Here is a 26,913-nt window from a genome sequence, read left to right as displayed (position 1 = left end):
TATTGGAAAAAATTCAGAAGGAGAGAGACTTATCTTCACCTTGAAGAGGCAATATTTGATCAGGAATAGTTGGCATGGCATTGTTAGAGGGAGGTTATGCCTAACAATTTTGGATTGATTATTTATGTGACCAGCTGTGTAGATGAGGGTAGTGCAGTTGATGTGGTTTACATGGATTTCAGCAAAGCCTTTGACAAGATCCCACACAGGAGACTTTACAAAGAAGGCAAAAGCACATGGGATACACGTAACATGATATGGTGGATTCAAAATCAGCAATCTGTAGGAGACAGAGGGTGATGATGGACGGCTGCTTTAGTGACTGGAAGCCAGTGTAAAGTGGCACACCACAGGGATCGAGCAGATTGAGAATGGAGGGAGAGTGTATGGGATGGAGATTTGCAGCTTTCGGGGAATAAGAGAGGAAAAAATGTTCCATAGGAACTAGAATTGTCTGTTCTGGATTTCTATCCTGTACTGACAGTGATGACTTTTGTAAATTGTTTTTACAGGATATTAGATGAGGAGGAATTAGACAGAAATCTCAAACGTCACGTCTCGATCTGACAGTCACTCGATCCCTTGGAACCTGAATATCATCGGCCTTTGAATCTAGGAGAAATGTTTGCCCGAACTGTCAGCTAAAGGTTTCAAACATCAGTGTGACTGGAAAAGCATTGAGACCCACACAATGCACACCCTAGTGAGAGAGTTCCAGTGAACTGACTGTGGAAAGATCTTTCACCAGTTACACAGCTTGCCAAAACATCACACCATTCACAGTGAGGAGAGACTGCACCTGTGCTCTGCGTGTGGACGAGGCTTCAACTGATCATTGAACATGGAGAGACACAAGGTGACCCGCACTATGGAGAAACCGTGGAAATGTGGGGACTGTGGGAAGGGATTCAAAGCTCCATCTGAGGTGGAAATCCATCGACGCAGTCACACTGGAGAGAGGCCGTTCACCTGCTCTGACTGTGGGAAGGGGTTCAGTGATTCATCCAACCTGTTGATGCACCAGCGAGTTCACACCGGGGTGAGGCCATACACCTGCTGTGATTGTGGGAAGGGATTCAGTCGATCATCCAACCTTCAGTCACACCAGCGGGTTCACACTGGTGAGAGGCCATTCACCTGTTCTGAATGTGGGAAGGCGTTCACTCTGTTATCCCATTTGCAGTCACACCAGAGAGTTCACACTGGGGAGAAGCCTTTCACCTGCTCCCAGTGTGACAAAGGATTTACTAATTCATCCAATCTACAGAAACACCAGCGGGTTCACACGGGGGAGAGGCCATTCACCTGCTCTCAGTGTGGGAAGGGATTCACTCAGTTAACCCATTTACTGACACACAAGCCGGTTCACACTGGAGAGAGGCCGTTCACCTGCTCTGAATGTGGGAAGGGATTCATTCAGTTATCCAAGCTGCTGATGCACCAGCGAGTTCACAATGGGGAGAGGCCATTCACTTGTTCTGACTGTGGGAAGGGATTCACTCAGTCCTCCACCCTGCTCTCTCACCAGCGAATTCACACCGGGGAGAGACCATTCACCTGCCCTGCCTGTGGAAAGGGATTCCGAGATTCATCCACCCTGTTGAAACACCAGCGTGTTCACACTGGGGAGAGGCCATTCCTCTGCTCTCAATGTGGGAAGGGATTCACACAGTCATCTAGCCTGCTGACACATCAGAGAGTTCACACCGGGGAGAGACCATTCATCTGTTCTGTTTGTAGGAAGGGATTCACACAGTCAGCCAACCTGCAGACACATCAGCGAGTTCACAAGCGATTACAGGGGCTGGATTCTGCTGTTAATCACATCCAGGATTGACATTCTGACATTTGGTGAAGTGGGAGGGTTTCTTTCTGCTGGACTGGCCGGTCTCCCGACGTAGCTTCCAGTGGGCTGATGTTGAGTCTTAAGAGCACAATCCCACTGAAATGATCCACAAAAGCTGATGAAGGACACTTATTTCATCCTGTATAGGGTTCAGTTCTGGCCTTGGGTGACTGCCTGTGTGGAGTTTGCACTTTCTCCCCGTGTCAGCGTGGGTTTTCTCCCGGTGATCCAGATTCTTCCCACAGTCCACAGATGTGCAGGTTAGGTGGATTGGCCACTCTTTTGAGGTCCACCAACCATGCCAAATTGCCTCTTAAGTGTCCAAGGATGTGCAGGTTAGGTGATTGGCCATTCTAAATTGCCCATTTGTGCCTATGTGTAGGTTTGGTTATTGGGATAGGATGGGTGAGTTGACTTGGGTGGAGTGCTCTTTCAGAGGGTCGATGCAGACTCGATGGGCCAGATGGCTGTGAGGAGGATGCAGAGATGCTTCAGCAGGATTTGGACAGGCGGAGTGAGTGGCACATACATGGCAGATTCAGTATAATGTGGATGTCCACTTCAGTAGCAAAAATAGGAAGGCAGATTATTATTTGAATGGGTGTAATTTGAGAGAGGTGGATACTCAGCGCGGCCTGTGTCCTCGTGCATCAGTCGCTGAAAGTAAGCACACAGGTACAGCAGGCAGGAAAGAAGGCAAATGGTATGATGGCCTTCATAACGGGAGGAATAGAGATGTTTTACTGCAGTTGTATGGGGCATTGGTGAGGCCACACCTGGAGTATTTTGTTCAGTTTGGTGTCCTTATCTGAGGAAGGATGTTCTTGCAATGGAGGGAGTGCAGTGAATGTTTACCAGGCTGATTCCTGGGATGGTGGGACTGTCATATGAGGAGAGACTAAGTCGGTGAGGATTATATTTATTGGAGTTTAGAAGAGCGAGAGCGGATCTCATCGAAACTTACAGAATTCTAACAGGATTAGACAGGGTAGATTCAGAAAGAATGTTCCCGATGGTGGGGGAGTCCAGAACTAGGGGTCATAGTTTGAGGATAAGGGGAAACATTTTCAGACTGAGGTGAAGAGAAAATTCTTCATCCAGAGAGTGGGGAATCTGGAATTCGCTACCACAAAAATTGTTGAGGCCAAAACATAGTGTAATTTCAAGAAGGAATGAGATATTGCTCTTGGGGCTTGAGGGATCAAGGGATTTGGGGGGCAAAGCGGGACCAGGGTATTGAACTTGATGATCAGCTATGATCAGAATGAATGGTGGACAGGCTCAAAGGGCCTGTTTTACTGCAATTGTATAGGGCTTCCTGCTGCTTCTATTTTCTATGTTTTTATGTCAATAGGATGGTATGTTGGCCTTCACAATGGGAGGAATAGAGATGTTCTATATCAGTACAGGTGGATCTAAAATCAATACATTTATCTGTGTTCCATTGAGTCTGCAGCCAGTTGGCTCCATTGGTCTGTGTCAGTATTTATGCTCCACTTGACCCTCCACCCACCCCTCTTCATCTCCCCCATCAGCATCTCCTTCTATTCCTTTCTCCCTCATGTCTGTATCTAGCTTCCCCTTCAATGTATTCATGCTGTTCACCTCAACCACTCGCTGTGGTAACGAGATTTCTGCTGAAATTCCTATTGAATTATTGAACCTCATAATCTTCCATTAGGTCACTTTTCAGTTTTCTCTTTTCTAGAGAAAAGCAGTCCCAGTCTTTCTTAAGGATTAAATACTCTGTTCTCGTATATTCTCGGATTCTTTGTTGTTCCTTTTCCAGAGCCTCTATTTCCTTTTTCTAAATGGAGATCACCAATGTTGACGGTGCTCCCAGTGTCGTCCAGCCCTGGATCTAAACAAGTTGAACATAGCTTCCTGCTTTTCAATTCTCTCCCTCTGGAATGGAACCCTATATATGGGCCCCACACTTTAGGAAAGATGTGAAGTTCTCGGAGAGAGTGCAGAGATTTACGAGAATGGTACCAGAGATGAGGGACTTCATTGAGCGTGGGAGACTGGAGCAGCAGCAATTGTTGTTTTGAGATCTGTAGTGATATCAGAGGAGGCCATTCAGCCTATTGATTCCCTGTTGGCTCCCTGGAGCAAACTAGTCAGTCCCATTACCCCAAACTATCCCTGTAGCCCTGCAAGTTTAGATCCCGAGATGCCCATTCGGTTTCCATTTGAAATCTTCCATTGACTTCATTTCCACCCCCTCACAGGCAGCGAGTTCCAGGTCATTACCATTCACTGCATCAAAATATTCTCCCTCACATTCCCTCTGCATCTTTTACCCAAAACCTGAAATCTGTCTCCCCTTTGTCCTTGTCCCTTCAGCTAATGGGAACAACTTTTCTTTATCCACCTTATCAAAACCTGTCAATTTTGTCCACCTCTATCAACTCTCCCCTCAACCTCCTTTGTGAAAAGGTGAACAACGCCAGCCTGACATTGACCATAAAGAACAAACAGAATATGTTAATGTCTGAAATCACAAAGGAACATTTATTTTCTGTTTTAAAGATATTGTGAATTATATTGTCCTGGACAATAAATGAATTGGAATATTTTACCATGGGTGTGTCTGAATGGAATATTTCAATCTGGTATCCACCTATGTTCTAGTGAAAGCCTGGAATGTGTAGATGGGATGAATGAGTTGATCACTTTCTCTTGGAAATATTTCCATTCCTGCCCATGAATTTTGTTTTAAAGAAATCCATATTTGAAAGCCCGGCCACTATGTGAAATATCAGCACTGTAACAGGGAAATAAGACAGACACTCACTTTGGTCTTTTCATCAACACATCTGAGTTAAGAGTGTGTGACATGGTTTTGGTACACTGGTGTGAGTGTGTAGATGTGATTTGTTACATGTGAAAAACAGCAAGTGTAAATTTACGGTGAAATGGGCTGAAGATCAGGTCCCAAACACACACAGCTACTTGAGACACAGCAGGAGATGAAATGGTTAATGTGACCAAGGGATTGAGACAACATTGTGACATCATCAAAGCGTTGATACATACATTAGACTGTGTCAACTCTTATTTACACTGAATAAAATTTAACCATTGCCACCAATAAGGGCTATCACTGTGAATCATTTCAGAGTTTGGGAAAGTGGGGGTGTTATGGGTCAATACAAATCAGGAGTCTGCTCCACCATTCAATGAAATCAGAGCTAATCTGATTGTGGTCTCAACTCCTTTCCTTCCTCCACCCTTTCACTCTCTTGTCAATCAAGAATCTATCAAATTCAGCCTTAAAGCAGATTCGATGGCACTGCCGCCACCACTCTGGGGAAGAAAGATTCATACACCCACTGTCATCAGGGGGCAAAGTTCTCATCAGCATCTTAAATGGGAGACTCCTTATTTGTAAACCGAGTCCCCTAGTTCTAGTCTCTGCCACAAGAGGAAACATCCTCTCAGCATTCTCTCTCAATTCCACTCAGCGTCTCATGTGTTTAAATAAGACCATCTCTCATTCTGCTAAACTGCAATGGATACAGGCCCAACCTGTCAAACCTTTCTTCAGAGGGTAACCCCCTCATTCCAGGAATCCGGGGTGTCAACCTTCTCTCTACTGCTTCTAAAGCACTTATCTCATTTCTGAAATAAGGAGACCCAAACGGTACACAGTACTCTAAATATGGTCCCACGAGGCCCCTGTACAACTGCAGCAAAACATCCTTATTTTTTGTTTCCATTTCCTTTGCAATTAACAACAATGCCATTGACCTTCCTGATCACTTGCTGTACCTGCAGACTAACTGTATCAGGGCACACTGATCCCTCTGTAACTCCAAGTTCTGCAATCTCTCCATTTAAATAATATTGTTTATTTAATACTTCCTGACAAAATGGACAATTCATATTTTCCAAAGTTATGCTCCAGCTGACAGGTTTTTGCCACTCACTTAACCTATTTGTAATCCTTTGCAGATTCCTGAAATCCACTTCACAAATTACTTTCCTACCTGCCTTTGAGGCATCAGAAAATTTAGCCGCCAGACATTCAATCCCGTCATCCAACACATTCATACAGATTGTAAATCGTTGGGAGCCCAGCACTGAACCTGGTGACATTCCACTTGTCACATCTTACCCACCCAGAAATGACCCATTTATACCTACTGGCTGCTTCCTGTTAGCTAACCAATCCTCTATCCATGCTGATATGTTGCCCCCACACCCATGAACTCTTATTTTGTGTAATAACCTTTAATGTGGCACCTTGGGAAATGATAAAAGCACATCTACAGGTTCCCCTTTATTGACATCCCTTGCTACTTCCTCAGAGAACCTTGATAAATTAGTGAATGAAATGAAAATCGCATATTGTCACAAGTAGACTTCAAATGAAGTTACTGTGAAAACCCCCTAGTCGCCACATTCCGGCGCCTGTTCGGGGAGGCTGGTATGGGAATCAAACCATGCTGCTGGACTGCCTTAGTCTGCTTTCAAAGCCAGAAATTTAGCCCTGTGCTAAACCAGCTCCTAATGTTCTAGTCATGTTCACAATGTTCTAGGCAATCACAATGGATTTCCTGAACCCATTTTCAAACACTGTGTCAACCCCTTTCAGCCACTTTCCTGAAAGTGAACAAATTTAAGCAGGAAAAGTCCAACAAATTCAAATATTTTCTTGTGAAAAGTTAATTGATGAAACAGAACGTGGTTATAAAAAGATAACCGAAAATTACTTGAGGATCAAAGACAACCAGAGTACCAGGATGTTCACAATATTCTGGGTCCCAAATAGTTTCCCTTCAGCTCCTTTGTACCCTGTTCCCGTGAGTCCCCACTTTGGACACGGGGTCACTGAACCCTGGGGGTCGCATCACCATCAGCCCTGGTCACCCCCCTGCCCTGAACCCTGATTGGTTGGAGGTGCAGTTCCCAGTCAGGCCTCCAGTACCTTCCTGTCTCTATTAGCGAAGTCCATGGCAGTTTCCCAATTGGGGAACAGGCCCCGTTATTCTCAGCTAAATTCAGCCCTCAGCTCCATCACCTGGCTGTCAGTGACACGAGCAATAGAGACAGACAGGTGCCCGAGGCTCAAATAGGAAAACAAAACTTGTGGATTTTGATTTCCGTAAAGGTCAGCACCTTAGAAAAATTCAAATCCCCAGTCAACAAATGAAAGGATGACACGACGGGACTTCAAGTTTTATGACTTTTGCACTGATAACGGCACCGATGCCGCTTCCGCCGACGCAGTATACCACGAGCCCAGTTGTGGCGGCGACATTGAGGATCTGGGGGCAGTGGAAACGGCGGGGGGGAGGAGGCAGGGGCTTCAATCTGGGCCCCAATACAGAATAATCACTGGTTCGTTCCAGGTAGAATAGACGGGGCGTTCCTAAGTTGGCACAGGGTGGGTATCAAAAGGATGGGGGACGTGTTCATTGATGGGACTTTTGCTAGTCTGAAGGTGCTGGAGGATAAATTTGGGCTACCCCCCCGGGGAATACCTTTAGCTACATGCAGGTTCGTGGAAAAGGTGGGAGAATTCCCACTGCTGCCTGCCCGGAAGATACAGGACAGGGTGGTCTCGGGGATTTGGGTAGGGGGTGGCAAGATATTGGAAATATATCAGGAGCTGCAGGAGGCGGAGGCCTCGGTGGAGGAGCTGGATGAGGGCCTGTGGGCTGACACCCTGGGCAGGGTCAATTCCTCCTAATCCTGCGCCAGGCTCAGCCTGATTTAGTTTAATGTGGTGCACTGGGCGCACGTGACAGCGGCGAGAATGAGCAAGTTCTTTGGGGTGGAGGACAGGTGTGTGAGGTGCTCAGGGAGCCCGACAAATCATGTCCATATGTTCTGGGCATGCCCGGCACTTACAGGGTTTTGGATAAGCTTCGCAAAGGCTCTGTCCAAGGTCTTGAACACTCGGGTATAACCGAGCAGGGGGATAGCGATATTTGGGGTATCGGACGATCCGGGAGTGCAGGAGTCGAAAGAGGCCGGAGTTCTGACCTTTGCCTCCTTAGTAGCCCGGAGAAGGCCCTTGTTAATGTGGAGGAACGCAAAGCCCCCAGGCGTAGAGGCTTGGGTCAGTGATTTCTCAGGTTAGAGAGGATAAAGATTGCCTTGCGTGGGTGCTTACAGGGGTTCTCCAGGCGGTGGCAACCGTTCCTTGACTTTCTCGCGGAACATTAGGTGGAGGTCAGCAGCAGCAGCAGCAGCAAACCGGGGGGGGGGGGCTTAGGCAGTGGATGGATTTCATTTGTAAAGGGCAGATACCCCACCTTATTTTGTTAAATTAAGTTGCTTTCTGTTTTACTGCTATGTTTTCTTTTCGTTGTTTTCTTTTGGTAGTACTTTGTAAAAATTATTGAAAAATTTTGAATAAAAACAAATTTTAAAAAAGTTTTATGACTTTTAATACAACAAAAACAAACTAGAAGCTACTTTAACTCGGAAACCTACACGTTAAACTATAAACGAGAACTGTGCCCTTGCAAAATCTAAAATCTCACTCCACGATTATAGTAACTCTGTCTGGAAGTCGAAACTTAATTGTGTCAGAACCTGTCCGAAGTGATGATTCATTCCCGAGGATTTACTTCCGTTCTTCAACCAAGACACCGAGGTAAAAAAAGGGAGAATAGAATAGAATGTGAACTAGCAAAATACATAAAAATGGACTGTAAAAGTTTCTGTGGCTACGTAAAAAGGAAACGTTTGGCTCAGACAAAGGTTTGTCCGTTCCAGATAGAGTCAGGAGAATTTAGAATGAGGAATAGAGATCTCTACAGCCACCTCGTTCAACACTCTGGGATGTAGATCATCAGCTTTTGGGGATTTATTCACTTTCAGCCCCATTAATGTCTCCAGTACGACTTTTTCACCAATACTAATCTCTGCCAGTCCCTTGGTTCTCTGGTGTTTTGGGGACAATTTCTGTATCTTCCTCTGTGAAGACAGACACACATTGTTCAGTTTCTCTGCCATTTCCTTACTCCCCATTATAAACTCTCCTGTCTCTGCCAGGAATGGACCCACATTGGTCTTTGCTAATCTTTTCCTTTTCACATTCCTGTAGAAGCTTTTCCAGTTGGTTTTTATGTTTCTCCCCAGTTTGCTCGCATCAGTTTCTTGATCCTCCTTTGCTGAATTCTAATGGAACTCATGGAATCTTTTAACTTTTCTTGTTAGCCATGGTTCCATCACTTTTCCTGTTGGATTTTTGTTCCTTAAAGGAATCTATATTTGTTGTGTAAGTGTGAAATAAAAGTTGCAAAAATCTCAGAGGACCATAGGCTGCTCTCCCCTTTGACAGAGAGAGAGCTGACTGGAGGTGATTTAAGCTGAGGGTCAGCACACCTCAGGCGAGGGGCCTGGCTGAGGAAATGAAATGAAAATCGCTTATCGTCACGAGTAGACTTCAATGAAGTTACTGTGAAAAGCCCCTAGTCGCCACATTCCGGCGCCTGTCCGGGGAGGCTGGTACGGGAATCGAATCATGCTGCTGGCCTGCTTGGTCTGCTTTAAAAGCCAGCGATTTAGCCTGGTGAGCGATTTAGCCTGGTTAGCCTGGTGGGGCCTTCATGAATAAACTCAGCCAGTACAGGAGTTGAATCCTCTCTGATGGCCCCGAACCAGCCGTCCAGCCAACTGAGCTAACCGACCCCTGTTAAATATGTAATAATTCCTTAACCATTAGGTAGTCCCTGTACCAATCAGTTTCCCAGTCCACCTCAGACATCTTGCCCCTCATACCCGGATAGTTTTCTTCTGTGAGGTACATCCAGATAACTTAAACAAATGAACCATGTAAACACCAGGGCCCATCTCCATGGCAACGTGGCACGCTTTGGGGGGTTTGAAACAGAAATGGAAAATAAATATCTTCACACTTGGAAACACCCTTTCACTTTGTGATCCTTGTACAATTTGAAGCAAGGTATTAGCAACAAGGCTCAAAGAGCATCAGCCCACTGGAGGCAAAGTGGTGAGACCGGCCAGTCCAGCAGAAAGAAACCCTCCGACCATCCCCACTGACCACCTGTCAGAATGGACAAAATGCAGTCCTGGGTGTAGAGCAGAAACAATAACAGCAGAATCCAACCCCTGTAGTCAATTGTGAAATTGTTGGTGTCACAGCAGGTGCGATGAAACATGCAATCCCGTCTCCGAGTGAGAGGTGAATGGCTTCTTCCCAGTGTGAACTCGCTGGTGTGTCCGTAGGGTGGATAAATGTGCAAATCCTTTCCCACACTGAGAGCAGGAAAGTGGCCATTCCCCAGTGTGAACTCGCTGGTGTGTCTGCAGGTGAGATAATTGATTGAATCCTTTCCCACACTGAGAGCAGGTGAATGGCCTCTCCCCAGTGTGAATTCGCTGGTGTCTCCGCAGGGTGGATGAATCAATGAATTGCTCCCCACACTGAGAGCAGGTGAATGGCCTCTCCCCAGTGTGAACTCGCTGGTGTCCCCGCAGGGTGGATAAATGTGCAAATCCTTTCCCACACTGAGAGCAGGTGAATGGCCTCGCCCCAGTGTGAAGTCGCTGGTGTGTCTGCAGGGTGGATAATTGAATGAACCCCTTTCCATACTTTGAGCAGGTGAATGGCCTCTCCCCAGTGTGACTGCGTCGATGAATCTCCAGCTGAGATGGGGCTCTGAATCCCTTCCCACAGTCCCCACATTTCCACGGTTTCTCCGTGTTATGGGTCTCCTCGTCTCTCTCCAAGTTGGACAATCAGTGGAAGCCTCGTCCACAACACGGGTACAGACCCTCCCCGCTCTGAATGGTGTGATTTTTTTCAGGCTGTAACCCGTTGAAGCTCTTTCCACAGTCAGTTCACTGGAACTCTCTCACTCGGGTGTGTGTTGTGTGGGTCTCGGTGCTTTTCCAGTCACACTGATGGTTGAAATATTTAGCTGACAGTTCGGGTAAACATTTCTCCTTCTAGATTCAAAGCCCGATGATATTCAGATTCCAAGGAAAGAAATGACTGTCAGATCGAGACGTGACGTTTGAGATTTCTGTCTGTAATTCCCCCTTGTCTCACATCCTGCAACAACAATTTACAAAATTCACCACTGTCAGTACAGGATAGAAATGCAGAACAGTCAATTCTAGTTTCTGTGTCACATTTTTTCCTCCCTCTTATTCCGCGAAAGCTGTAAATCTCCATCCCACACACTCTCCCTCCATTCTCACTCTGCTGTATCTAATATTCACCCTCCCAATTCTCCTGAAGGTGCTGATTCAGGCTGATTGACAGATCCATGCTCACAGCTTCCTGTCCAGGTGATCATAACAAACATGAGCTGCATTCGGCCCATGTGATACGGGTGCGGGAGTAGCTGCTTTTCCACAGGTTCTGGCACCACTCACCTATAATTTGATACTTATCCTAATTGCCTGGCACTCATCTTCCTAATCCTTGAATTCATATTTATTATCGTGTCCCTGGAAGACTTCAGGGTTCGGATGGTAGGATTATGCCGGAAAAAGTGAAGAAATGCGTTGATAAACAGCGGCGGTGGATTCAGCGGGGGTGGAGCCGCCTTTTTAACACGGCGGCCTGACCCTCGGGAGGTCTCTCGACCCCGCGGTCTCTGGGGCTCCGGGAGGCGGCGAAAATGATAACTGCCGACATTATCCATGTTATTGACCAGAGGCTGAGTGTGCTGACTCAATATCTGTGAGCTCATGAAGCACAGCTGCAAAACGGCAGGAAGAGGCTCGATGATCCGGAGGAGAGAATCCTGAACATTCAGCAAGATGCCTCCTCAACGGAGGCAAGAATTCAATCCTTTGAAAACCAGCCCAGTGGTGTGGTGGAAGTCCTGGAGGACCGAGGGCAGAGAAAGAACATCCGAGTCATCGGCCTGTCAGATGGTCATCATAGAATTTACAGTGCAGAAGAAGGCCATTCGGCCCATCGAGTCTGCGCCTTAGAAAGAGTACCGAACCCAAGCCCTTACCACCACCCCATCCCCCTAACCCCACCTAAACTTTTATTTGGACACTCAGGGCAATTTAGCATCACCAATCCACCTAACCTGCACATCTTTGGACTGTAGGAGGAAACCGGAGCACCCGGAGGAAACCCATGCACACATGGGGAGAACTTGCAGACTCAGCACAGAAAGTGACCCAAGCTGAGAATCGAACCTGGGACCCTGGAGCTGTGAAGCAACTGTGCTAACCACTGCGCTACTGCGCTCCCCATAAATTATGTTATTTTCTGTCCATTTAGTGTGGAGGGTGAGGCTCCCGTAGGTTCTTCGAGGACTGACTGACGTTTTCTCAAGCTGGCTATGAAGCCTGGGCGTTTCAAATTAGAAAGGGTGCATCGGTCTTTGAGTCCGAGGGATAGTTTTCATCCCAGGCCTGTAATCATTCACTTCCACAAATTGACAGAAAGTCCTGGAGAGGGAACTGCGAGGTAGCACCTGGCTCCAGGCGGGAGTGAGGATTTACTTCTTCCAGGACTTTTCGGCAGCAACACAAACAAAGCATCGAGGCTTCGATGAAGTTCAAAAGCAGTTGAAGGCTGTGGGGAGCGAATTCTGTCAGGCTTTATCCTGCAACCTGAAAAATGGTATCCAACAACTCCGTCAAGTCTTTCAATAATCCAACTATTGCCTTGACCTTCATTAAATCCATGAAGGGCCAGGATCTGGAGGGATGGTTTGCAGCTCGGACTAACTCAGGTTCTAATCCGGACTCTTTCCCTGTCATGGCGTTGTCTGAATTTCAGAATCACAGAAATACACACAGGGACAGGAGAAGGCCATTCAGCCCCTCGAGTCTGTCCTGCCATTTAGTAAGATCATGGCTGATCTGTGACCTAACTTCACATCCATTAATCTTTGCTTAACAAAACTCTACCTCAGATTTAAACTTAACAACTGATCCAGCTTCACCTGCTGTTTGTGGGAGAGAGTTCCAAACCTCTCCCACCCTGTGTGTGAAGAAGTTCTTCCGAACATCTCTCCTAAACGGTCCAGCCCTGATTTTTAGACAATGATCCCAGTTTTAGAATCTCCAACCAGTGGAAATAGTTTATCTTTATCTACCCTGTGTTTCCGTTAATATCTTCAATACTTCAACCAGATCACACCTTAACCTTCTAAATTCTTGCGAAAAGAGGCCTAATTTGTGTAATCTCCCGTCGTAACGTAACCCTCTTCATCTGGGTATCGTGGGGTATCACTTTAGTAAATCTTTATTGCAGTCCCTCCAAGACCAAAATACCCTCCCTAAGGTGTGGTGCCCAGAATGGCTCACAGTTCTCCAAGTGTGGTCTTACAGGGTTTTGTATAACTGCAGCATAACCTCTGTCTCTTTATACTCCAATCCTCTAGATTAAATGCCTTTAGCCATTTTGATTATTTTCTGGACTTGTCTGTGACATTTTAAGAATCTCTGCACCTGAACCACAAGTCTCTTTGAACATTCACTGTACCTAACCTCTTTCCATTGAGAAAATACTCTGCTCTATCCTTTTTTGGTCCAGAATGGATAATCTCACACTTGCTTACATTCAATTCAATCTGCCACAAATTTATTCATTCACCTAATCTGTCCTGTGTGTGTTGTTGGGGGGGGGGGGGGGGGGGGGGAGGTGTCCTGTGTGTGGGTGTGTGGCTGGGGGAGGTGTACTGTGTGTGGGTGTGTGTCTGCGGGAAGGTGTGCTGTGTGTGGATGTGCGTCTGGGGGAGGTGGGACCCCCGCCTGCCCCGTGCCCCGCTCCTCTCCGACCCCACCTCTGCCGGACGGCAGCCTGCAGATCACCTCGGTCCGCCGCATGGACTTCAGCATCTACCACTATGTGGCCCGCAACGCCGGCGGAAACAACACGGTCTCGCTACAGGTGTGGCCGCTCTCGCTGCAGGAGCTGGGCCTGGCCGGGCGCTCCGATGCCCGGGCCGGCCTGCGGCCCGGATACCCCTTCAACACCCATACGCTGCTGGTGACCAGGGGCTTCTCCTCCTTCTTCACCCTAGAACATAAAACAGTACAGCACGGAACAGGCCCATCGGCCCTCGATGTTGTGCCGAGCAATGATCACCCTACTCAAACCCACGTATCCACCCTATACCCGTAAACCAACAACCCCCCCCCCCTTACTTTTAAGGACACTACGGGCAATTTATCATGGCCAATCCACCTAACCCGCACATCTTTGGACTGTGGGAGGAAACCGGAGCACCCGGGGAAACCCACGCACACACGGGGAGGATGTGCAGACTCCACACAGACAGTGACCCAGCCGGGAACCGAACCTGGGACCCTGGAGCTGTGAAGCATCCTGGTGTCGCCCTGCTTCACTTTACTGAGAAGACAGCCCTCTGACAAAGGCACGAAAGGGAAAATGCTGGAACATCTCAGCAAGTCTGGCAGCATCTGTAGGGAGAGAAAAGAGCTAACGTTTCGAGTCCGATGACTCTTTGTGCCAGACTTGCTGAGATTTTCCAGCAATTTCCCTTTCGTTTCAGATTCCAGCATCCGCAGTAATTTGCTTTTATCCCTCTGACAAAGCCATGTTGACTATTCCTGATCAAACCTTACCTCTCCAAGTGGAGATAGATTATTTCCTTCTGGGAACTAATCCTTCAGTGTCTCCCCCTGGTCTCTATGAGGTTGTGGAGAGAAGCCGGAAGTGACAGTACAATCGAAGTCACATGGCGCATGTCCAATCCCGGCGGACAGTGAGAGTGGAGAAAGTTCATTGTTTCACACTTGGCACTGGGGCCACACTCGGGATTTGTAAACCCCGCCCCCTGCACTGACCTCTCACCTGACACCTCACAATGCGCGGACAATGATTGACGGCAGCTCCTAACCAATAGGGTTCAGGGGGCGGATTCGGAGGACCAGTCGGGAGTGGCTGGTCCTCCAGCTAATCGGAGTGAATGACGGGACCGAGTGAAGCATGCGCAGTGCAATTAATGGCGGCGCAGAGAAAGGTTTTTCTCGGATCCACAATCCGTAAAGGTGGGAATGGCGTAACCGAGGGAAAAATGAATCAGGCGCGTTGTTGGACACACTTCGTAAATATTTTACATAAACCGAAAACCCGTAAAAATAACCTACCGGTACAGGGGGGCCCTGAGCGGGGCCTGCAGCTTTCTCACAGACAGGACGATGGAGCCGCCATCTCCATCGCGCGCGAGCGGGGTTGCGCATGCGCACCATTCAACATTATTTGGGCACTAGCAGCAGTGCGCAGGCGCACCCACCATTTTTATTGGGGGCAGCAGCAGCGCAGTTCAGGCTCAGTCGCCATCATTGTTAAGGGCAACGTTTTTTAAATGTTTCATCATGACACTGTTTTACTGAGTTACAAAATCCTATTTATGAGGCAGAACAACGATACATGTGACAATGTCAGTGACAATAATTCAGATTTATTTTGACAGAATAAAGCTTTTTGAGACATTTCAGAGAGATGTTACAAAATAACAATTGATACTGATCCACAAGAGGAGATATGAGATTTTAAGGATAATCTTAATGGAGGAAAGTGAGTGAGAGAGTCGCAGAGTTTGAAGGAGGAAATTCTAGAGCTTGTGGCCCAGTCAAATGATAAAAGGCCTGTAATGGTGGACCGAATAAATCAGGAATGCTATAGTGGCCGGAATTACATGAGTGCAGAGATCTTGAAGGGGTGTGTGTGTGTGTGTGGAGGGGATTACAGAGATCAGGAGGGTCACAACTACAGAAAAGGAAGAATGGGAAATTTCAACTTTTGATACTTCTTAAAAGGAAAGTGAGCTTAGGGGATGGGTAAACAAGACTTGTTTGTATTGTATTTGTTTGATTGGATTGGATCGGATTTGTTTATTGTCACGTGTACCGAGGTACAGTGAAAAGTATTTTTCTGCAAGCAGCTCAACAGATCATTCAGTACATGGAAAAAAAGGGAATTAAACACAATTCAAGAAAATACATAATAGGGCAACACAAGATATAGAATGTAACTACATAAGCATTGCCATCGGATGAAGCATACAGGGTGTAGTGTTAATGAGGTCAGTCAATAACAGGGTCATTTAGGAGTCTGATGACAGTGGGGAATAAGCTGTTTTTGAGTCTGGTTGTGCGTGTTCTCAGACTTCTGAATCTCCTGCCAGATGGAAGAAGTTGGAAAAGTGAGTAAGCCGGGTGGGAGGGATCCTTGATTATGCTACCCGCTTTCCCCCGGCAGCGGGAGGTGTAGATGGAGTCCATAGATGGGAGGCAGGTTTGTGTGATGGACTGGCCGGTATTCATTGTCGTCAATAAATAGGAGTCTGATGTAGGAGTCCTTGTTTTTGAGATGCTCTAGGGATGAGTGTAGGGCCAGGGAAATGGCGTCTGATGTTGACCAGTTGCGACGGTATGCGGATTGAAGTGGGTCAAGGCATTCCGGGAGTATGGAGGTGATGCGCTTCATGATCAGCCTCTCGAAGCACTTCATTATGACTGAAGTCAGGGCCACCTGGCAGTAGTCATTTAGGCACGTTGCCTGGTTCTTCTTTGGTGATGGTGGTCTTCTTGAAGCAGGTGGGGACCTCGGAGTGGAGTAGGGACAGGTTAAAGATGTCTGTGGCTACCTCTGCCAGCTGGTCCACGCAGGCTCTGAGTGCACGACCAGGGATCCTGTCCGGGCCCATCGCCTTCTATGGGTTCACTTTCAGGAAGGCCGATCGGACTTCGGAAGCTGTGATGGTGGGTATGGGTGAATTATGGGCTGCTGGAGCACTCGACAGCAGATTGTTGGTTACCTGCTCGAACTGAGCATAGAATGCATTAAGTTCATCGGGGAGAGGTGTGGTGCTGCCAGAGATACTGCTTGGCTTCACTTTGTAGCCCGTTATGTTGTTTAGTCCTTGCCACAAACGCCGAGAGTCTGTCTCTGACTATAGTTTATTTTGATATTCTCTCTTGGTATCTTGGATGGATTTGCAGAGGTCGTACCTGGATTTCTTGTATAGGACAGGGTCGTCTGCCATGAACACCTCAGATCTGTCCTTCAGTAGGGAGTCAATCTCGTGGTTGAGCCATGGTTTCCGGTTGGGGAACGTAAGTACTGCTTTTTTCGGCACGCAGTCGTCCACACATTTGCTGATGAAGTCTGTGATGGTGGTGGCATACTCATTTAAGTTAGTCACTGAGTTCTTAAATATGGACCAGTCCACTGTCTCTAAGCAGTCACGTAAGAGCTCTTCTGTCTCCTCGGACCAGCACTGCACAACCTTCTTAGCTGGATTCTCCCGCTTGAGTTTCTGCTTGTAAGCCGGGAGAAGGAGCACCGTCTTATGGTCTGATTTCCCAAAGTGCGGTCCGGGATGTAACGGTAGGCGCCCTTGATTTTTGAGTAGCAGTGGTCAAGAGTGTTGTCGCCCCTGGTGGGACAGGAGATGTGCTGGTGGAATGTTGGCAGTACACTCTTGAGGTTGGCTTTGTTGAAGTCTCCGGCCACAATGAACAAGGCCTCCGGGTGTTCTGTTTCGTCGTTGTTTATGACTGTGTACAGTTCATCCAACGCCTTCCTCACTTCTGCCTGGGGTGGGATGTAGATCGCTGTGATAATGGCTGAAGTGAACTCACGTGGAAGATAGTATGGCACTTTACGGTCAAGTATTCCAGGTCTGGGGAGCAGTAGGTCACCAGGGTCACCACATCCAAGCACCAGGAGGAGTTGATGAGGAGGCAAACCCCTCCACCCTTCGCTTTGCCTGAAGATGCCGTGCGGTCCGCCCGGTGAATAGAGAAGCCTTCAGGTTGTATGGCACAGTCCGGTGAGGCGGGGGTGAGCCATGTCTCTGCGAAACAGAGCACACAGCAGTCTCTTACTTCCCTCTGAGAGGTAAGTCTGGCGTTAAGTTCATCCGGGCTTGTTTTAAATCACTTGGACGTTTGCCAGGAGTATGCTGGGGAGAGGGGTCTTGAAACCGCGTTGCTTTAGTCTAACCTGCAGACCGCTGCGTTTCCCTCGGTTCCTCGGTCAGCGGCTGCTGCTGGATGGTCCTGGGATCCGATGGGAGACGTCAGCCCTTGTGAAGGTAGGTGGTTGCGTCTGGCAGGGTCCAGGGCACTGTTTACGTTTTCAGGGTCGCGTCTGGCATTGTGGGAGAGCCTGGGACCAGAGGGCATAATCTCAGAGTAAGGGATCACAAATTTAGGACAGAGATGAGGAGACATTTCTTCCATCAGAGGTTAGAGAATCTGTGGAATTCTTTAGCTGGGCAATCCTTCTTTATCTGGGAATCAAACTGTTGTCTAATTGTCCCAGCATTTACCAGGCTCCCGTGAAGTCCTCCAGCTGCTATTTTAATGCAGACTTCAACAATCTATCTTCAGTAGGTTTCTATTAATTCATTGTGACTGTCACATGACCAAATTTTCAGTCTGGAAACTTAAATACGCTGCTTTACATTCAATCAGGAATATCACAGTTTTACACCAACCTCTGATTTGACAGCAAATTTCCAGCATTCACCATTGTTCTTCCTGACTCTAAACACAGTCATAAAGGAGCTTCTGTTCCCTGTTGAGGAGCTCTGAACCATGGAAGAGAACAGCTGGGATATATTCCACTCACACCTCAGGATTAACCCACACGGGGACTTTGCTGTCGGTGAAGAGATATGAGAAAGACCCAAGTGTCATTTGTCCCTCTCAGTGTGACCCTAAAGGACTGTGTCCAGGCTGAAGTTCTGTGTGATCCTCCCCCAGATTGTCCTTTCTGAGCTCCAGACAGGTGATGTTAACCACTCAGGTGGGAAAGACAAAAATCTGCAACAACATTTCAAACCAAGCTTATTTATTTCACATTTATTCAGAATTTTAAACCTCATCAACAGATTAAGACTGTCACAGTGAAACTGATTCACTCCTGAACATGATTAACAGCATCAATAAAGGAAGATTCCAAAATTTGTCGTCACTTGTGAACTCGCTGGTGTGTTAGCAAGTGGGATGACTGAGTAAATCCCTTTCCACAGACATTACAGGTGAATGGCCTCTCCCCAGTGTGAATGTGATGATGTTTCAGAAGATAAGATGAATGAGAAAATTCCTTCCCACATCTGGAGCAGGTGAACGGCCTCTCCCCACTGTGAACTCTCTGGTGTGTCAGCAGGTTGGATGACTGACTGAATCCCTTCCCACACACAGAACAGCTGAACGGCCTCTCTCCAGTGTGAACTCGTTGGTGATTCAATAGGTTGGATGAACGAGTGAATCCCTTCCCACACACTGTGCAAGTGAACGGCCTCTCCTCACTGTGAACCTGCTGATGTGTCAGAAGGTTGTATGAACGTGTGAATCCCTTCCCACAGTCAGAACAGGTGAACGGTCTATCCCCTGTATGAAGTTGCTGGTGTATCAGAAGGTTGGATGAATTAATGAATCCTTTCCCACAGTCAGAGCAGGTAAATGGCCTCTCCCCGGTGTGAATTCTCTGGTGGTTCAGTAGGGCAGATGGACGGCTGAAACCTTTCCCGCAAACAGAGCAGGTGAATGGCCTCTCCCCAGTGTGAGCATATTGGTGTGTTAGTAAATCCTTTTTGTTTTTAAAGCTCTTCTCACAGTCAGGACAGTTAAAAGATTTATTATCAGAATGAACAAGTTGATGTGTCTGCAGGTGGGATGACTGAATGAATCCTTTCCCACACAGGGAGCAGGAGAACGGTCTCTCTCCAGTGTGAATACGTTGATGTGTCAGCAGATCCTTTTTACATTTAAAACTCTTCTCACAGACAGGACATATAAACGGTCTCTTACCAGTGTGAACAAGCTGATGAGTCACAATGTGGAATGACCGAGTGAATCCCTTCCCACAAACAGGGCAGGTGAATGGCCTCTCCTCAGTGTGAACTCGCCGGTGTGTCAGAAGGTTGTATGAATGGGTGAATCCCTTCCCACAAATGGAGCAAATGAACGGTCTCTCCCCAGTGTGACTGCGACGATGAACTTCCAGTTGTGATGGGTAACTGAATCCCTTCCCACAGTCCGCACATTTCCACGGTTTCTCCATGGTGAGGGTGTTGTTATGTCTCTCCCGTTTAAAGCCTTGTCGACACACGCAAAAGGAGTATAGTTTCTCCCTGCTGTGAATGGTGTGGTTTTCTTTTAGGCTGTGTAACTAGTTCAAGCTCTTTCCAGTCAGTGCAATGAAACACTCTCATTCGGGTGTGTGTGTGTCTCGGTGCTTTTCCAGTCACACTGATCTTTCAAATTTTTTTCCTCAAATGGAAGAGACAAACATTTCTCCTTACAGTTTCAAAGACTGATTCAGCTCCTGATGAATCGAGTGGCAGTCAGATCTCAATGTGATGTTTGGTTTTGAGTTTTCTGTCGGCCAATCCTCCACTTCCAATATCCTGTGAAAGTAATTTACAAAAACCATCACTGTCAGTCCAGGATAGAAATTCTGAAGAGACAATTCTAGTTTCTCTGGAACATTTTTTCCTCTCTTGTTCCCCCAAAGCTGTAAATCCCCGTCCCACACACTCTCCCTCCTCCCTGGGCTGAAATCCAAACCCATCTCACCATCTGCACCATTTATTTCCTCCACTCCCAGTTTTCTCCCTCCCTCCCTCTCCTCTGCCTGGGTTCAGTTCTCCAGCTCCTGTCTGCAGACTGACAATGAAACCAATGGGTCTTATTGGGGGGTTTGGGTTCTCACCATTGTCCCCGCTCGCGACGGCTCTCATTCAACCTCTGGGAGCCGCACTCACTCTCACTGCGGCTGCACTCAGCCCGGAGCAGCACCGCGCGTGCTCCTCACAGAAAGACGACATCCGGGGGTGGGGCATACTGGCGCCTGCGTGTTCTGGCCCCTGTGATAGAGATAGGGTGTATTCCTCCTCGCCCGGCATTCTGGGTAATCTTATCCGCCATTATTCAGTTACGTTCCTCAGGGTGATAAATTGGTTCCGACACTTTTGATACAGTTCGGTGTTTGTACCGAATGGGGCAGCCGCATCGGTGATTTTCTCTCTGACCGGCCCCTGTTAACGGCTGTCATCTGTTTCGGGGGCGATATGCCGCAGGGCGCCTGCGCGTTTCCATCTTTCTCAGCGGAAATGTGCAGCAGGACGCATGCGCAGCCATCCAGGAACCGGAAGCCAGAAGAGAGAATCTTGTAAATTTCTCTCCAGGACTGAGAGTGAAATTCCTTTGGAAATTCCTTTAGAAAGAGGAGGATTTGCCAACGGGAACTTCAAACCAAACATCACATCATCCTCTGACTGAGTTACTCGATTCATCAGGACCTGAATATCGTTGGGAGGTAAAATGGTTTGTCTGTTCTGTCTGAGGACAAAGATTTCAGATATCAGAGTGACTGGGAAACTTTTAATGACCATTCCGGGTTAAATTTGAGACTAATTACACCGATCACATTGGGGAAGTTAAATAATTTGCTGTTGTACTCTTATGTACGCAGATAAATGTTTTAATTACCACATTTGCATACTTGGCAGGTAAACTGGGCAAACTGCTGACCTTGATAGTAGTGAGAGTTACTATCCCGGATTTTATCAAAATTTGTTGTTCCTGTTGCATTTCATGCAGCTCATCATGGCTACTGGGTAGGTATTCAGCCTAATCTCAATTTCCAGATTGTGAGGGCAGCATGGTGGCGCAGTGGGTTAGTCTTCCTGCCTCACAGTGCTGAGGTCCCAGGTTCGATCCTGGCTCTGGGTCACTGTACGTGAGTTTGCCTGGGTTTTACCCCCACCACCCAAAGATAGGTGGATTGGCCATGCTAGATTGCCCCTTAATTGGAAAATTGTGGATTGTGCTCTGTCCATTTAAGTTACATCAATTCATATGGCTATCTAAATAGTTTTTAAATGTTATGAGGGTTTCTGCCATCATTTTGGGCAGCACGTCACAGATTCTCACCACCCTCTGAACCTCCTAGTCCTTTCCTAAATCTCTGCCCTCTTTTATATGTATCCCTCAACCAAAGGGAATAGGACCTTACCATCCAAAATATTTTGATCCCTCAGAATTTAAAAAATATCTAAATTTATATTTTTTCCAATCAAGGGGCAATTTAATTTGGCCAAGTCACCTCCCCTGCACATATTTGGGTTGTGGGGGTGAAACCCACACAGATAATGGGAGAATGTGCAAACTCCTTACAGACTGTGACCTGGGGCTAGGATCGAACCCGGGTCCCCAGCACGCAGGCACACAACCACTGTGCCACCATGATCCCCCAGAATTTTATACATTTAGAATAATCTTCATTATTGTCACAAGTAGGCTTACCTTACCTTAACACAGCAATGATGTTACTGTGAAAATCCCCTCGTAGTAACAGTCTGGCACCTATTCAGGTACACAGAGGGAAAATCCAGAATGTCCAATTCACCAAACAAGCATGTCTTTCAGGACTTGTGGGAGGAAACCCACACAGACACTGGAGAACGTGCAGACTCTGCGCAGACAGTGTCCCAAGTGGGAATTGAACCCAGGGACCCTGGCGCTGTGACGCAGCAGTGCTAACCACTGTGCTACCGTGCCACCCAGAAAACAGTTCAGCTCGATGTTCTCAGATTAAAGAAGCTGAAGCGACCAATGTGGGTCTTGAACCCACGACCCTGGGATTAAGGCTCCCATGCACTACTGAGCTAGCCGGGCTGTTTTTCATAATTTCATTTCTTCTTTTCGGTTCCAAAGAAAACAGCCCCAGTTTATCCAAACTTTCCTCGGAGCAAACATTGGCAATTTCTGGCTGATGTTCTTAAATCCCCTCTCTGCTTTTTTACTGCAGTCTTCCTGTGCACAGGAATCTAGCTCTGGCCTAACTAATCCTGTCCTGCTATTTATCATTACCTTGTTTTCCCTCCAGCTTTCTTCCTCACTATCAAGTGTTTAAACATTCTTGTGTCACAGGTAAACTTGTTATTCATGTTCCTACATTTACTTTCAAATCAATGATGTAACCAGGAGTGTGAAGGGCCCAGGACCGATTCCTTGGAAACCGGAACTGGAAAGAACCCTTTGATTTTCTTAGTTCTTTATGGGATGTGCGTGTCATGGGCAAACCAGCTTGGATGCCCATTCCTAATTGCTATTAAACTGAGTGGTTTGCTGGCAATTTCAGAATGCAATTCAGAATTCACCCCATTTCAGTGGGTTGGCCAGATCAAGTAATGCTGGTGCCGACTCGATGGGCTGAATGGTCTCCTTCTGCACTGTAGATTCTATGATTAATTCCAACCGTGGGTCACTGTGTGCAGTTTGTACATTCTTCCTGTGTCTGCGTAGATTTCCTCCGTGTGCTCTGGTTTCCTCCCACAGTCCACAGATGTGCCGGTTAGATGGATTGGCTGTGTTAAACTGTCACTGGGAGGGATTGTGGGGATAGGGTGGGGAATTCGCCAAGGGAGGATGCTCTTTCAGAGGGTTCTTGCAGACTCGATGGGCCGAATGGCTTTCTTTTGCACTGAGGGGATTCTATGATTCTACATTGGATCCAATGATGTGTTCACTCACACACTGCAGCCTGATTCTTATTGGAGCAGACACTGTGTTTGTTACTCTCAAAGTGAGTGAATCCTTTGCTGTTTCTCCTCTGGGCCCCATCTCCACTATTATTGTCTGATTGTCCCACTGAGACTCTCACTTATTATTGGACAATCAGCGACTCAGCCTGAACCTGTGGTTGCTCTCACAATCTGTCACCGTCACAATGCCCGGGTGATTGATGGCAGCTCATGACCAACAGAAGAGGAGGGGCGGGACTGGAGGACTGACCTGGAGTTACTGGTCCTCCAACCAATGAGGGGCGGGGTCCCTGAACAGGTGCTGGAATGTGGCAACTAGGGGCTTTTCACAGTAACTTCATTGAAGCCTACTTGTGGCAATAAGGGATTATTGTTATTATTATGCGCTGCGAGCCTGGACCAAATGCCTACTCTCCCGGATCGGCTGATTGGAGTCTCCAGGATTTTATTTTAATCATTTGTCGGAGTCACTGGCTCAGCCAACATTTATTGCCCATCCCTAATTCCCCTCAAACCGAGCGGCTGGCTCGGCCATGTCAGAGGGCATTTACAGAGTCAACCACATTGCTGTGGTTTGGAACCATGTCGGCCAGACCAGGTAAGGACGGCAGATTTGTTTTTCTGTTCATTCACAGGATGTGGGTGTCGCTGGCTGGGCCAGCATTCACTGCCCAGCCCTAATTGCCCTTGAACTGAGTGTATCTCAGAGAACATTTCAAGAGCCAACCAGCTGACTGTGGATCTGGAGTCACATGTAGGCCAGACCAGGTAAGGATAGAAGATTTCCTTCACTGAAGGACAGGAGTGAACCAGGTGGCTCTTTGCAACAATCGACAATGGTTTCATGGTCATCAGTAAACTTTCAATTAATTAAAATTTTACCTTCTGCCTTGGTGAGATTCATACCTGGGTGTCTGGAAAATCATTGGGACAGTCAAAAGTATTTGTGACTCTGGAACATGATTAGGACAGTAAAGATATTAATTTTGGGTCTCTGGAAAATCATTGTGCCAGTAAAAAGGATTCTATTTTGTAAGCCGTATGTTTTGAGATGACCTGCCTGAGGTTATGAGAATGTTGAAATCCTTCATTTAAAATGGGTAAAACTGGGGCTTAATATTTATCCTAAATAGCTATCTTTTACCTATTAGGTGTGTTAGGAAATAGTTGACTTCTACACCCGAGCTTCATAAAGATTCACAGGATAGAATTAGAACCATAGAATTCCTATAGTGCAGAAGGAGGCCATTCGGCCCATTGAGTCTGCACTGATTCTCTGAAAGGGCACCATGCCTAGGCCCACACCCCTACCCAGTCCCTGTAACCCCATAGCCCCACCTAACCTGCACATCCCTGGACACTAAGGGGCAATATATCAAGGCCAATCCACCTAACATTCCCTTCTTTGGACTGTTGGAGGAAACTTGAGCACCAGGTGGAAGCCCACACAGACACGGGGAGAAAGTGCAAACTCCACACACACAGTCACCAAGGCCAGAATTGAACCCGAGTCCCTAGCGCTGTGAGGCAGCAGTGCTAATCATTGTACCACCAGAAGCATAGTTTTGGTATCAAGATTACTGTTTATGAATAAAAGCAAATTACTGCGGATGCTGGAATCTGAAGCCAAAGAGAAAATGCTGGAACATCTCAGCAGGTCTGGCAGCATCTGTAGGGAGAGAAAAGAACTAACAAAGGACCATCTGGACTCAACATGAGCTCTTTTCTCTCCCTACAGATGCTGCCAGACATGCTGAGATGTTCCAGCATTTTCTCTTTGTTTACTGTTTATGAAGCTCAAGATCGAATTTGCTTTGCCATCTATTCTATTTAATATGTCTTGTAGATATACAAAATTCCTCTTCACCTCTTTCTCTCTCCTCCCAAAGAGGCCAGTTGGGGTTTTTATAACAATTCAGCAGTTTTCATGGTCACTTTTTCCCAGAGCTGGCCCCACAAATGACCAGATTCATTCAGCTCAATTTCACAACCTGCCTTTGTGTTTTTGTGGGTTCTCTCTCACTCCCTATTTTCTGTTCTTAAATCAGTTTCACAGGGTGTTCGAAGGGGAGGATTCAAAGTCCGGAATCTCAAACCAGGCATCACATCAGGATCTGACAGAGTCCTCAATTTATCATTTCCTGAATATCATCGTACTTTGAACATGGAAGGAAAAAGCATCGTTCACAGTGGGGAGAAACCGTACACGTGTTGTGTGTGTGAACGAGGATGCAGTCAATCATCAGGCCTCACAAGCCACAAATGCAGTCACACTGAGGAGAAACCGTGGAAATGTGCGGACTGTGGGAAAGGATTCACTTACCCATCCAGCCTGGAAACTCATCGACGCAGTCACACTGGGGAGAGGCCATTCACCTGCTCCACGTGTGGGAAGGGATTCACTGAGTCATCCACACTGCGGCAACACCAGCGAATTCACACTGGGGAAAGGCCATTCACCTGCTCCAAGTGTGGGAAGGGATTCACTCTGTCATCCACTCTGTCCACACACCAGCGAGTTCACACTGGGGAGAGATCATTCACCTGCTCCGAGTGTGGGAAGGGATTCATTCAGTCTGTCCACCTGCGGAAACACCAGCGAGTTCACACTGGGGAGAGACCATTCACCTGCTCCGAGTGTGGGAAGGGATTCGCTGACTCATGCGACCTGCGGAATCACCAGCGAGTTCACACTGGGGAGAGACCATTCCATTGTCCAGACTGTGGGAAGAGCTATAAAAGTTCTGTGGACCTGATGCGCCATCAACGTGTTCACACTGACGAGAGACCATTCAGGTGCTCTCACTGCGGGACTGGGTTCAGACAATCATCTAACCTCACTGTACATCAGCGAATTCACACTGGGGAGAGGCCATTCACCTGCTCCCAGTGTGGGAAGAGATTCACTCAGTTATCCGACCTGGAGAAACACCAACGAGTTCACACTGGGGAGAGACCGTTCACCTGCTCCCAGTGTGGGAACGGATTCGCCACTTCATCCAACCTGCTGAGACACCAACGAGGTCACAAGTAACCACAGACATTGGGTTTTGCTGTTCCTCACATTCAGGACTGAACCACGTTCATTTGGGTCTCTTTCTGCTGATAACAAACTCCACCCCATGTACAGGGGCTAATATTCTGGCTAAAAGTCAAATAAATTAGAATTATGTTAAATACGCAGTGTGTTGAAACTTTTTAATATCTCTGACACAAGTTATTTCCTTTTGAAGTACTCTCGCTCTCCCCTGTCTCTTCCATCCTCACCTCCAACAAGAAGTGTGAGGAGCTCGTGGAGCTTCTTGTGACTGAGATTGAGTCAATCCGATCAGCTGCCTCTGCTGCTTCCCTCCCTTCCACGATCCCACCGGACCAAACTGTCTCTAAATTTCATCCTTTTGACTACTGGTGGCGGCCATGGAGTAGGAGGTCGGGCATTTGGGAGCTCCCGCTCGTGACGGACCTTTTGAACCTTTTCTCCCGATTTTTTTTGGAATTCTATTAGAAACATCGGTGGAGAGTGAGACAGTGAGGAGAAATCCCCCACCAGTACGTGGAGCCGTGGATCAGAAATGG

General features: G+C 47.3%; 1 protein-coding gene and 1 long non-coding RNA gene across 2 annotated transcripts; one reads left to right on the top strand and one right to left on the bottom strand.

Annotated features, from left to right (window-relative positions):
* The first annotated feature begins 521 nt into the window (after positions 1-521).
* LOC119960248 (zinc finger protein 850-like) lies at positions 522-26,497 on the top strand. The gene is made up of 3 exons (XM_038788000.1): positions 522-1,777; positions 21,237-21,408; positions 25,386-26,497. The coding sequence occupies exons 1-3, from the start codon at positions 842-844 to the stop codon at positions 26,369-26,371; spliced, it is 2,094 nt and encodes a 697-aa protein (XP_038643928.1). The 5' UTR covers positions 522-841; the 3' UTR covers positions 26,372-26,497.
* Positions 18,242-20,590, bottom strand: LOC119960250. Its single transcript, XR_005459351.1, has 3 exons — positions 20,502-20,590; positions 19,598-20,196; positions 18,242-18,607 (listed from the first exon to the last, which is right to left on the bottom strand). It is a non-coding gene; the product is annotated as an uncharacterized LOC119960250 (long non-coding RNA).
* Positions 26,498-26,913: the final 416 nt, after the last annotated feature.

The sequence above is a fragment of the Scyliorhinus canicula genome, unplaced genomic scaffold (genome assembly GCF_902713615.1).
Source record: "Scyliorhinus canicula unplaced genomic scaffold, sScyCan1.1, whole genome shotgun sequence".
In the NCBI taxonomy this organism is placed as follows: Eukaryota; Metazoa; Chordata; class Chondrichthyes; order Carcharhiniformes; family Scyliorhinidae; genus Scyliorhinus; species Scyliorhinus canicula.
Note: the sequence above shows the minus strand (reverse complement) of the source record. Positions and strands in the feature narration are given on the sequence as shown.